Genomic DNA, 14,225 nt, shown 5'->3' with positions numbered 1-14,225 from the left:
ACAATTGTATTAGAATCTTCCAAAAATTGTATTTGCCACATTATTATACCGTTTCTGTAGGGTTCTTGTGCATAACTGTATTAAAATCTGCCATCGGCTCTGGTTGGGTGTTCAAAAATCGCAATTGAACAGAGAAAAAATGGAGTGAACGTCCTTTAAAAATGCTGCCTTGCAGGCAAGAAGTACGTCATACGATTAGCACGACATGTCCAAAGAAAGTAAAGAAATTACCCCCCTGAAATAGCTTCAGGCGAATCGAAATTTGTGCCCAGTCAGCCCCAGCATGGTCTAGCTTTGTAGCCACCAGCGCATCTGCGGAAGGGCGGGTGAGACCCCAACAACAAAATACGTTTTCACGCTTCAAAACCATATCATGAAGGTACAATGGGTATCGCTTTACCGTATTGTGAAACTATCGCCCGTCGTCGTTTAATCTCAGCAGCGTTTGGAAAGTCATGGTAAACTTTAAAAACAATAGCGCTGTCTGAGTTTCCCATAGTTTTTTTTTTAATCTTGTCACTACAGTCAGTCGAGAAGCGCCTAGTTCAGTGGATGCCGTTGTGGAGCGCACAATTTGTTCCGGAAACTTTCCCAAAAGCACAGCAGCATACGCTATTTAGTTGAGGCCAAACTCACACGATCCATTATCTAGTCGTGGTTATAATCCAATCCGCCCCTTCCCCTGCTCAGCATCATCTAACAACAATTCAAAATTTGATGGGATCATTTTATCGCTTTCCCTTCTCATGGTCTCTCACTAGTCGCATGCAGTTAGTGGCTGCAGCAGAGGCAACCCTTCGCATGATCTTCAAGTTCTGCTCATCAATTTCATACTAGTCGTCTACTGATCCTGTTTTCAAGGTTGCCGATCAAATTTAGTTGATTTTTAATTTTATCATCGCCCTTTTATTAACGCTTCCATACATAGTGAACGCGATTTCCGTGAATTTTGAAAAACTGTGCTATGAAAAACTGCTTTCCTCTTTCATGCCAATCTAAATGTTTCGTGTGCTGTAAGATAGCGAAATTCAATTCAACTTTTACTCTTCATTTCGTAATAGAATCAACATTAATTGTTTCACTTATTCGCCTCCTCTCTGAATTTTGTTATTACTCTTCGACATGTTGTATATTGGTAGATTCACGGTTTTAACACTTGGTTGCTCTATGCAATGCTTGCGGAACACGCACATTGTTTACGGTGCTGATGGCTCGCTACTCGTGAGACTTACGAAAAAAAAAACACTCTAGACACTGTTACTTAAACGCCAACACCACGATCATGATCACGATCGAGCTCGATGGCCCAATTTAGAAACAACAACGTTGAGCAATCTATACGCATCAAGATCAGCGAAGCCACTCATCAGAACAACACAACCAGCAAGTGAACATTCTTCAAATGCTTTTCTTCAACCAGTTTCCTAGAATCGTTAATTCTTCTGGCAATTAAACGAGCGAAAATCCTCCTTTGCACTTCAAACAAACCGAGATAGACGATCACAACGCTTAAATTTCAAACGACAATGATCAAAGCATGATCCCCCTCCGAGAAAAAAAAAAAAACGATGCAATAATGGTCAACAAACTTTATCCAACGGCACCCAGGCTGGGTACAGGTTGTATCAATCGAACGCGCATGAAAACCGCCGAAATAACCGCGAACCGACCGCCAAGGTTTCTAACGCGAAACTAAATCCCATCCAGCGCTGCGGACGCATTCGAACCGTGTACGTTAGTTGCTTTAATCGACGAAAACAAAAATCACACTCTCTTGTTGTTTTCGAGTGACGGCCTGGCAGCAATCTTTTTCTCAGTTCATTCACGTAGCAGTCAGTGCAGTGCCAGTGGTGCGGCATCAAGCTTTCGGTTGTGGAGCAGCGAGCGGTTCATTTCTTGTGCTTTTGCTCCAGCGACATACAACAGGGTGAGCCATTCAGCCAAATGCAACTGTTACTCTTGGATATTATGGATACTGAAATACCTACGTCCTACTAGTAGATGCAAAATAGTTTTTCCACAATTTGGTTTAAGAACTTAGAAAAATTTGCATACAATCACGGCGTATTCAAATTTCCTAGATCCTATATAACACAAATTATTGTATACATTTCGTATGTAAAAAGTTTCATTCTATATGGTCACAAATTCCTCACACTAGGGTCGCTTTTTACGCGGGTAGATTTCGTCAACTTCTCTGTTAACATTAATTTCTTCAACTTTCTAAACACCACCTGACTTTTCTTTGGTTTTTTGGGGACTTTTGGTGGGGTCAATTTTTTTTTGTTAAATGCAAAGGCCAGAATAAGCTAATAACAACCGCGTAAAAAGCGACATGATATGGTGATATGGTAATTATTACAATTTTCAAGATTGAAGAAAAAGACAAGTCGTGGTGGATAGCAATTGACAAAAAAAAAACAAACTTTACAAAAAATATTTCACGTTCAAAGGAACTTTGATATTACAATGTGTCATAATACCAGACATCCATGTCACCCATTGACTCACCCTGCAGATAATATGTTCGCCATACGATGGAACAACCAGTTTGAATTCATGACGGCCGAAACAGGGAAATATGAACATGAATGGAAATGAACGAGCTACAGGTCGCGTAGGAAAAGAGAGCCGCTGAAGCTTTGCTATGAATGAATGAAACCGCAAGGAATATTGCCAGTCTGCTAGCGAGAAAGTTTGTACTTGAAAATGAAAACAAAATTTGTTGAAGCATATTAAACTAATTACTTGTTACTTATCCACTTCAACTAATTTCAACAAAATATCAATATAGCGCTCAATATATGACGTAACACTAATAAAAATCAATTAATACCAAATATAATATTTCCAAAAATATTCAAAGAAATGTTCATAAATTAAATAGTAATAAGACATTTCGAAATTGCCTTTTTTTTCCATGAAAAATACAATTTGTTATAGAAATGAAATTTTGCATAAACACAAACAAAATCCACTTAATTCACCTATCAAATATTGCGTCGGTTTCATGAATTATTAAGTATAATAATAGAAGAATAAAATGTCAAGATATCATAAAAGGATTCTTCTTCTTCTTATTGGCATTACATCCCCACACTGGGACAGAGCCGCCTCGCAGCTTAGTGTTCATTCAGCACTTCCACAGTTATTAACTGTGAGGTTTCTAAGCCAGGTTACCATTTTTGCATTCGTATATCATGAGGCTAACACGATGATACTTTTATGCCCAGGGAAATCGAGACAATTTCCATTCCGAAAATTTTCTAGACCGGCACCGGGACTCGAACCCAGCCACCCTCAGCATGGTCATAAAAGGATTATTACCCTATAATCTACGCGTTGCTATGTCACTTAAAAAAATAGGCGAAAATGTCTGTTTTCGTTTTTATTCACAGAAATGGTGAAGTATGACTCCCTCATAGGCTATAAGTAAAAGATAGGGTAACGGGAGATAATGTTAGCCTAGGATGTAACGTTGGCTCATCACGCAAATCAATCAATAATTCAACGATAATACATCGTTTTGTAGAGAGATATTTATCACTTCTTCTTTTAAAAAATGTATCAAGCATGTTTTACATTACATTAAGCTACATTCATGCACTTCTTCCACTGATAACGCAAAAGCTTGCGTGAAAAATCACTTTGACTAGGTTTCTTAGCAGCCGCTTAAACAGGCAGGCTGTGCAATTTTTTTTCTTTTGCCCAATGAAGTAGTTTTCTCAATGGACTTACCTATTTCCGTACATTAGATGAACGGATATTAATCACGCTATATTAGCATTCATATTAAACTCGCAATTTTAATTAGTATAGTGAAAAGACCAAAGCGACACGATTAGCCAAAAAAAAATTGGGACAATATTAGGAGCACTTGTTGCCAAACTTCAGCATACGATTTCCATTTAAAGCAGCACATCATACTTGCCTACCTTACGACTTTTACAAACAACTTATACACGCTTAAAACGATTTACACAAATTTATGTTCTATTCACACAAAACGGGGCTCTCCTATTATGAGTAACTGCCATGTAACTCATTTACAGGGTTGTTACGGAGATCCTGAAATATTTTCCGCGCCAACTAAAATCCAATCCGCGCCATTTCTGCGCGACATGAAATCTATTCCGCGTCAAATCCGCGCGATCCTGATCTAAATTTTAAGCAAATACACGTTAAATGTCAATTTATTGAACGTCTTCTCTTCAATTTCTTTTTTTTACAATATTACTGATTTCAAATAGGTATTTAAACTGTAACATATGTTTGTATCAAAACACTAATAGGACTAATAAAACCGCAGTAAGTATTACAACCTTACTAAATGGCCTTATTCACCACTAGAAGTACTGAATCTAAGGGAACAAGAACTAAACAGTCAAAACTATTTGCATAAGCACCGCTTTTTGGATTAGATGATGGCTTTGGCATGTTTTGTTCCGTTATTGTCAGGTTTTCTTTTGTTGATAGAACTTTATAAAATTCGGCACAAGGTACGTTGATATACAAATAATTGTTAAGGTGATTATAGAATGAAGCCAGAAATCGGCCGTTTTGTAAACCACGTGCTTTTCCAATAATTTTTTCAAGAGCACGAGATGAGAGAACCATAACGCGTATGGGGCTGAAATAATGGTAGATCGTTTGCTTGGTTATGCTGAACAATCATAATTTGAGTTTCGGCACTGTACGAAAACTATTACGCCAGATTTGGGCTTATAGAAATGTATGTAGATAAACGTGTGGTGAATTTGAAATTCACCACGGGCTTCATTCTATAATCACCCTAAGGCCTGATAAAGATAAACGTGGCAAATATTAAAAAATCTGCCAAAACCGCAATTTATTTTGAAGTAATTAATTATGCAGCTTTGTTGTAGTTATTGATCATAAGACAAACTTGCGTAGATATTAAGGAATTAGACAAAACTTCTGTAAAACAATTTAAATCAAGAAACAAAAAAATACAAAATCTAACATAGTTGCTCAAGCTCCGTTGATTTTTAAGTCAGAATCATTCGTAAATTCCTTCAAAAATTCTATAGGAATATTTTTAGAAATACGGCAGAATAATTTGCGCAAACTCCAACAGCAATTAGTTCGTTATTTCTCTTTCAATTCTTGTAACCATTCTTACTGGAATTTCATTTAAAAACTTCGAGAACTCCAGTAGAAATTCATTTTTCGTGCGCAGATTCATCCCAGAAATTTCTGCGGGTCATCCTCCGGAAATTCTCCCGGGAACTTTCATGGAAATGTTTGCAGAAATCCAACTGCCCTTGAATCTGCTGAAGTGCAGAAATCGCTCCAAATTATATGTGGGAATTCCTCCGAGTATTCTTACAAAAATTCCCCTGCGAAATTATTTTTTTTAATAAATAAATAAATAATAAAAATAAAAAGACAGAATCACCGTCTTCGAGCAGAGGTCGCACAGACTGAACACTTAACATCTAGCATGAGACAACGGACAGGACATTCACACAACACCCAGTGGACCAGTGGAGAACTTTTTCACTTTACGAAAAGTTTTCTCCTTACCGGGGCGGGAATCGACCCCACACTCCACAGCTCATGCTTCTAGACGATTGACGTCGCTAACCGCACGGCCACGAAGCCCGGAACTCATTTGGGAATTTTGCCGTGAGTTCAAGTAAATTCTCCACAAATAACCTGTGGAAAATCTTCAGAGCTTACTTGCAGAAATCCCTTCATGAATACCTACAGAAATCGCTTTAGAAATTCTTGCAGAAATTGATTGGTGACCTTCTGCGGAAAAACTCCCGGTTCTATTTTTGAGCACTTATTAAAGAAATTTCTAAATCAAGAAGTCTATTTTACAATTTATTCAACTTGTCATAAGACGAGTTTATACAATCCCATTGAATTCCACCACTTAATTGTATCTTGACAGATGCGTATTTCGACCTCAACAGTAAGGCCGTCATCAGTGTCTCGTACTTGACTCGACTAGTCGATTCAAGTACGAGACAACTGAACTTCTCTTTCTCAACAACATTTACTAAAGAAAATAAAGCCCATCTATAGACAGGCATCAAACTAATTTTCAAATAAACTTCCTTAGATTTAGCATTTTATTTATTAAATTTTCACCTAAAACTAAATTCGCGCTAAATCCGCGCGAAACCCTAAAACCGCGAAATCCGCGTAGTCGTAACAACCCTGCATTTAGTGTAACTGACACCGGTTTTCGTTGAGTTCAGTGAGCTAAGCAGCAGAAATCGGACCTAACCTCAATTGCATGTTTTGAAGTTTACGTTAAAAGAAGCCAATTTTCTCAGATGCTTTTTCAATTAACTCCAAAAAAGGTATTATTTGTTGCGATGCATTCTGGAGATAATCGCCATCTTGGCGATCCAAAGGGACTTTGACAGCTCGAGGCACACATATCACGCATCGCACTTGCATCTCTCACACAACATTTTCACACATATTGAGATTATGTCGTGGCATTGCCGTAATGTGTGAAAACTGAAAAGTAATCATGCGATGTGTAAATTACTTTAAGCGTGTATTGAATAATGCATCAAGCTTTTATGGGCAGCAAAAGCATCCACCGCCGGAGCGAAGATAAGGAAAATTTCCGAACATAAAGTCCATTTTGCTTGAGACTTTTGATGGCTTTAAAAAGAGATTGTGCACAAAATTTGTTGTTTTTGACTACTTGGCGTAATAATTTAAAGTAAGCAAGTCGCCTGGTAGCATAATTTAGGTTAAAGCTTCAACAAATTAAGATTTACAACGATAAAGGTGCCCAACTATAGTATAACAGGCTAAGATTTGAGGCGTATATTCTATTTAATAGTTTCCAAATGCTCCACAGAGAAGAATCATGTTTAATTTTTGTTAAATAAACGGTAGTGCCCATAATGTTAATACAAACGTACTCAATCATCATTGAATAGTATCAGAAGTCGAGTCGAGTCAAGTAAGAAACATAGCAGACGTCCTTACAGTTGAGGTCGAAATACGTATCTCTCAAAGGTCTTATGACCAGTGAAAACATTCCACTAAAAGCTCAATATATTTTTCTAATAAAATCAAAAATCAGTTTTAGTACAATTGAATCATCAGAATACGGTACCGGAACAGGAGAAATTAACTCAATAATACCTTATTCTGTTATTGATACCATACTCTGTTATGAACTAGTCTTGAATAAGAGGTAAAAAAAACAAAAAGAATACCAAAAGATAATACGCACAATACTTAACATAACATACTCTTTTATAATAATATCAAACGCATCACGAAGTATTATTCGTTTGGTATTGAAATACCTAAGTATGTTATGCCAAAAGTATTTTGCATATAAATTTTGGAAATAATTGTTTGGTATTTTACCACTTATTGTTCAAATTGATCAACTTCCTTTAGTTCGTTTATTTTCAATAACAAATTGAACAAGTTGATTCTATTTGTTCAATACGCTCAATTTGTTCAATTTGTTCGATTTAATCAATTTGATCAATTTGTACAAATTGATCAATATCTTTTAGTTAGTTTATTTGTAATAACAAGTTGAACAAGTTGATTCTATTTGTTCAATTTGTTTAGTTTTTTAAATTTGTCCAAATAATTCGAATTGTTCAAGTTATTCAATTTGCTCAATTTTTTTAGAATGATCTTTTTTTCAATTAGATTAATCTGTTCAGTTTGCTCAATTTTTATAGATGGTCACAATTTGAAAATTCCATAGCAAGGACGATGTTTTTTTAAGTTCATTGAAATTAAGATGTATGATTTATCTAAACTGATCGAGATACAAAAAGGAAGTATTCTTTCCCATTGAATAGCTCTTGTACCCATAAAATTATTGATACACATAACTTTCGCGTCAAATTCATGACGGTAAATTTTAAATACTTCATGGCCGCGAGATTTTATAGTAGTTGGCTAAATGGAATCCAAACTTGCGATACAGAAAATATCTTAGTTTTATTTTAGGACGATGTATATTGATTCAAATTAATATACAACGGAGCAAAAAGTGGTAGAATTTAAATTGAATTCTACAATTGAAAGGAAAAAAGAAAAAAAAATCATCGCATTCAATAGTTTACACAGTTTTACTGATTTCCATTCCATGTAACTACAATGTAGTAATTATTTGTGTTCCATATATTCACGAAAAATATAAATAATTCAAATGGCTGTGATCAATTTCGATCACTCCAAATGAACGTTGTTATGATCAATGGATAAATAAGTAGGTAATCAAGCCTTCCACCGTCGACTATTATCTGTGAGAACGAAAATAGCAAAATCAAGTTTAGCGTCAAACCTTCAACGGTGCAAACAATAACACTTTCTTGGTGACAAAATTAGTAATAATATGTGATCAAATTTGTATTTTTTTTATGATTTTATTAAATTTATTTTATTTTGTATTTTATTCTATCTTGTCTCAGAGAGCGAGTAATGGCGCTTAAACCTAGGCATAAGAGCCAGGACATATGGAAGAAATTCCTGTGTCCCATCCCTGGAAGTTGGATCAGCAAGGAGGGACACTAATCTTCTTAGCAAAGTCACTCCCAACGTCACCTTTCAATATACTCCCTAAATATGGAACGGTTGGTACGGCTGTCCCCGTTTCTTCCTACGTACAAATACCAACATTTTAAAATTTTAAAAATTTAAATGTTAAAAACATATTGAAACAATCTCATTGTATTAATCCTTTTCCGGAATTAAAAAAACAGTTGGTGACTACGAAAATAATATATTGAATATAATAAGCAATATTTCTGCACTGATGTCCGCACATTTTTTCACTCGCGCACTGGGCAGAAAAGAATTAACTTAAAACATCCCGAAACTATTTCGGCCAAGACTGCTCAACACAACACGTACCAAACACTCGCGCACATTATAGAATCTTGAGCCTCAACTCCAAAGAGACCCGAAACATTAAAATGAAAAAAATCAAGTTCCGGTGCCGTAGCCAAAATCACAAAAAAATCAGCAAAAATAATAAATAGAAAATTCGCTGTCAAAATATACAACACATTCGACCGCGCACAAAGCCTACTTCGAATCCTAGTTCATTTATTCAATTTTTTCAATTTGTTTAATTTTTTAATTTTTAATAACAAATGGAACAAATCAATTCTATTTGATCAATTTGTTCAATCCGTTCCATTTTTTCAATTTGTTTAATATGTTCAATTTGATCTTTTTTTAATTCATTTAGTTAACGAATTTGTTTAATTTTAATAATTCCCATATTTATCCAAAGTGTCCATTGTTTGTTGTTATTTCATTAGGTTTAGTTTAGTTCAGTTAGTTTAAATAGTTGATTTCGTTAAATTTGAATAATTTCACCAGTCGTTAGACGAGTTTACTATTGTACCTTGCAACAAAATGACAACTTTCGTGATCATCTTTCAATGCTTTCATAGATGTGAAAATTTTATCCGCAGTACAAATAGCACGTGCTATCGAAGCATTCATCGCCACAATCCACCACGTGGCGAATTTTCAAAAATATCAAAGTAGTTTTTTTTCTGGCGGTATATTTTTCTTAGGCGACTATTTGGCGCTCATTTTCTGTTGCGATTAAAAATAAGCGGAGTAGATTTTTTTATGAGCGGTACAGTACTATTCCATTTAATTCCATCGCGTTGTAATCTTTACAGATACGTATTTCAACCTCAACTGTAAGGCCGTCTTCAGTGTCTCGTACTTGATTCAAGTCGAGACACTGAATCTGGCCTTACAATTGAGGTCAAAATACCTAGATCAACATTTGAAAAGGGCGTAACAGCCAAAATTTATTCCTTCTGATTCTTTGTCTACATATACAGCTATATATGTGGACAAAGGATCAGAAGGAATTATTTTTGGCTGTTACGCCCTTTTCAATTAATTCAATAATCAATTTTCTTTGGAAAATTTTATTCAAATTGTTTTGTTTGTTTGAACTGTTGAATCAGATTTATTACTTTAGTTAGTTTATTTATCCTAATTTGATTATTATGCCTTCTTCTTCTTTTTCTTCTTCTTATTGGCATTACCTCCCCACACTGTCGGCCTAGACCGACACCGGGAATCGAACCCAGCCACCCTCAGTATGGTCTTACTTTGTAGCCGCGCGTCTTACCGCAGGGCCAAGGAGGGCTCCCTAATATCTTTAAATTGATGAATTCGTTAAACATGACCAATTCGTGTAGTTTGTACAAACTAATCAATTGGCTTCTAATAGTGGTTTAAATATTGCCGATTCAATTATTTTTTCAAATTTATCTAGATTACCGATTAATCTAACATGCACCAATTTTCATACATTGAAACTCTTTGGATTGACCCAAATTGCTCGATTTACATGATATCGTCAATTTATCAATTTTCCTGACGTAGATGATATTTCAGATTTCTGAATTCCCTTTTTGCTAGTTAATCTACGACATATGTATATTGAAGTCGGTTTTCACACGGGGGAGACCAAAATCCCCGTAAAAAAGACGCATAAAATGCGACCCCACTGTACTCACATAAACCAATTTGCCGATTAGACCAAATTATGGGACGTCGATAAAATATCCTATATCGAACAGAGAATCGTTTCCAGCCTTTTCCTTTTCGCAATGTAATGTTTCTGTCTGATTTATTTCATATGGCCGTATTTGCCATGCTTGCCAAGATACAAGACGAAACAAAGGACGCCCGACTAGAAGAGCATAACAGAAACTGAACACAATATTAACATATTGTGATATTTATAACTTATTTTGATACAATTTTGTTCTTAGTGGCCATTATCTTTCAAATGTTGTAACAGGATTTTATCATAATATGATTTAAAAAATGCTTAACACCGAATCGCCCAACAGTAGGCAATTAAAATAGATGTAGCAAAGTCTTCCGGCCATATAGATATCACAACGCTGATATAACTTGCAAAGGTTGCCTTATTTGTAATGTTGTTAGTTTCATGTTCTCGAAAAATATTCTTGTTCAGACAAAAACATATGTTTTGTATTGTTGATCACAATCTGGAGACCTATCACGAACTGTAAAAATGTGCAACTGCACAGAAACAATATTTTTGTATCTGATTCTGTTATAAATTTCTAACAAAATATGTTATTTTTATGATAAAATTGTAACAAAATTTGATAGTTTTTTGTTTCCAGTAGTGTGATTTTTGATAGAAATTTAGATATTTTAACAACATCCTGCACCACGTTTCTAACAAATTTTGTTATAAAAATTTAGTATAACATAATAACATAGGTTGATATAATTTTGATATGACCTTCTAGTCGGGTGTCAACAGAACCCAAGAAGTTGAATTTTTTATACGCTGGTGTGTAATTTATCATATCAAATTATTTGATATTTAATTTGTGTTTTGACAATATCTAAGGCAAACAAATGTTTCTTAAGCAATGAACAAACTACTAATTCGAATACAGTAAAACTACTATGTATAAGCAAACGTAAGTAACAACGCGTGCTAAGAAAACAAAAATATTGTGTTCACCATTTCTAATAAAATAAAACCTCCAACACTACTTACATCATCGTCAACCAAATTTGGCTCACTCACCTGTAACGAAAAGAAAGAAAAAATCACTCGATTAATCAACAGTCTATACGTTGACACAATTTAAAAATAGCTTGCATTCACAGTTGCTAATCGATGAACGATTCGTTTGCAATCAAATTTGCTACAGAGAGGTGTTTTTTTAATAGCGATGAGCAAGCAAACATGGTAAAAAAAACGCGGGGCAAAAAAACTTTCTTTGCGGTCGGCTGGAATCACCTGCTCCGATCCTCTACTTATCCATGATAATACTATTGATGCCCACGCTTTAACCAACGGCTATGTAAACAAGCGGACTTCTCCAAACGTGCGATGGTTTTTTTTGCTTTGTCCGACAGGTTTCGGAATTTTGATGCCATGTGTGCCAAAACTCAAAAGCACCGCGATGCCCAGTACTTACTTGTGCAAAATCGACGAAACTCGTTTGCTTAGCTTAACCCTAAAGCACTTGAAGTGAGTATCATGATTGTACGAATACCATCCTTTAGATATAAATTAGGATTCAAGCCTAATGTTGGAATTCTATAATTAAGAACAAATGAAGTTTTATACTTACAAATAGCTCAATTTGTATTTTACAATATCCTAGAATTGTAAAAAAGAAATGCAATCATTTTGTCCTCAATATAAATCCGCTTTCAAAATGGTCAAACTGTTAATTAGACACGAATTTCATCCGTTTATGAAGTCCTATCAATGGGGGCACATAAAGGTGTGTTGCACTACAAACATAAATATTAGTGGCAACAAAACTGTTGGTGGCGAAGTAGAGCCAAGTAACCAACCAGCAATGAACACCCGCTGGTAGAATTTTGTAAATATAGGAATAAGCAATGCAACACGTCTGCATGCGTGGTATAGGGAGGAGAGTGCTTTAGCTGTGATAGATTAGAGAAAAAAGGCAGTGGTCGATTTAACGAAAGTAAAATTTCACCAAACAAAACAAATGCGTATATTAATTGCACGTGCCTATTAGGGTGCAACAGGCCATAGTGCCTATATGCGGAATGTATAGCAATCAGTAGACAAAGTGTGTTTTGGATTGCACCCCGTTTGTGTCATGGATGAGTGCGGGTTCGGACCGTTGTAAACAAGCGTGAAATATCGCTCTCGCATATCTCAGAATTTGTAAACAGGTGATTTGAAGAACAAACAACGAGCGCGCGGCTATTGCTATCTTATTTGGTGGCCATTAAACCGATTGAGGAAGGTTGAGTATGTGGCTCTTGCGGGCAGAAAAAGGCGAATGGAATGAGAATAAACGAATGAAAGTCGTACAACAGAAGATCGTGGGGCAACAATTCTCGGTCTGTCAATATCAATCCTAAATATTCATATTTCCATGACCCCTCAAATATCATCGAATCTACACCGTCAATTGCGCAATTTATGCGGTAAACCATTTTCACATACACCATCGTATACATTTTATTTATATTTCAATTAGTTAGACATATTGTCTCTTCCGTCCAAATGCAAAAACTGATTCCCAAGAAAAAATATGATTGTCAATTATGAAGGCAAGTACTTTGTATGTGTGTAGTCAATTCACCGGCTAGATGCTTGCGCAATGAACCTGGACACTAAGTTGGACAAATCCATATTTTGTGAGTGTGATGTCTGGGTATAGTGAAATGGTATCACTAATAGGGGTAGGCGGGGTAAAATGGGCAACGGCTTGTTTATCCCATGTTTTAAGCATTTCATGCTCTCCGAACTATTTTAAATTATGAAACAACTATTAAACAGCTAGATTTTGGCCAAATTCTGGTAGCTTACCCAAACAAAATGCAAGTTTGATGTAATTTCGGCACTGTGGCATTTAAGCCATGAAAACTTTGGGTTAGTAGTTTTGAACCATTTACATCGTTTATGTTCCTTGTTATAAAGCGGTTCTGGTGGGTGTAAGATAGTTTTTTTTCGAATTCAGGATTTTACTATGGACGTAAATTGGTCATGTCGACCGGGGGTAAAGTGAGCAATGCAATGTTCTGACAGAGAAATGGAGATAAACTATCTCAAGTTTCTACCTAAATCGGTTCGGTTGACAGTGTGATTATTTATAAATCAGATTGAGACAAGGTAGAGGCAGCTGAAGGGAAGGGGAATTTGATTATTTACGCTCCATAAACATTTCGTACTATTTATTCATTTCTGAGTGAATATTTCCATACAATGCACCAAGTTCACAGAAAAGGCCATATATTAGATTTTTGTCGTTCGATCTATATCGATATAGATATATCAATCAACTTAGTAAAAGCTCTAGTTTCTGTAAAATAATATAACAAGTAAAATTATAGGCACGCAGAAAATAGCATTTTTGACAGCCCTCAAATAATCTAAAATTTCTACTGCGGTCAGAACATGATTTTGGACCAGTTTTCCAAAACTAGATGAATTTTCTACCGAACCATGCCAAAACCATTTGAATTTTGATAAAATTTTGCCCGCCCTATCATTTTGTTCGATCCTGACACGTCTGCTTGTCTGTGAGAACGAAGATTTTTTACCTGTCATGTAACATTTTGAATATTATTAGGTTATGTATTATGTAGGTATGTATTAGGTTTCAATTATTTTGACCAACTTATTTGCTTTAATTACAAGATTGTTCACTTTACCCCACCGCCTGATCATTTTACCCCGC

At 35.6% G+C, this 14,225-nt stretch overlaps 2 protein-coding genes across 8 annotated transcripts in view; one reads left to right on the top strand and one right to left on the bottom strand.

Moving 5' to 3' along the window:
* The window catches only part of LOC134227125 (uncharacterized), a 197,099-nt gene that overhangs the window by 58,587 nt on the left and 124,287 nt on the right, over positions 1-14,225 (top strand). The window lies entirely within an intron of this gene.
* Positions 1-14,225, bottom strand: part of LOC134227123 (regulator of G-protein signaling loco) — a 152,300-nt gene that overhangs the window by 63,201 nt on the left and 74,874 nt on the right. For 2 of the 7 annotated variants that reach the window (XM_062708403.1, XM_062708404.1), the window contains exon 1: positions 1,590-1,714. The exons of 3 other annotated variants lie outside the window; for them this stretch is intronic. Coding sequence is in view for 1 of the 4 variants with exons in the window: in XM_062708402.1 (XP_062564386.1) it covers positions 11,549-11,578 (30 nt within the window). In the remaining 3 variants the exon portion in view is untranslated. Of the gene's footprint in view, positions 1-1,589; positions 1,727-11,548; positions 11,579-14,225 lie in introns of those variants that run through there. 2 more of the 7 variants (XM_062708402.1, XM_062708405.1) reach the window with 2 other exon arrangements.

The sequence above is a fragment of the Armigeres subalbatus genome, chromosome 3, assembly GCF_024139115.2.
Source record: "Armigeres subalbatus isolate Guangzhou_Male chromosome 3, GZ_Asu_2, whole genome shotgun sequence".
Classification (NCBI taxonomy): domain Eukaryota; kingdom Metazoa; phylum Arthropoda; class Insecta; order Diptera; family Culicidae; genus Armigeres; species Armigeres subalbatus.
Note: the sequence above shows the minus strand (reverse complement) of the source record. Positions and strands in the feature narration are given on the sequence as shown.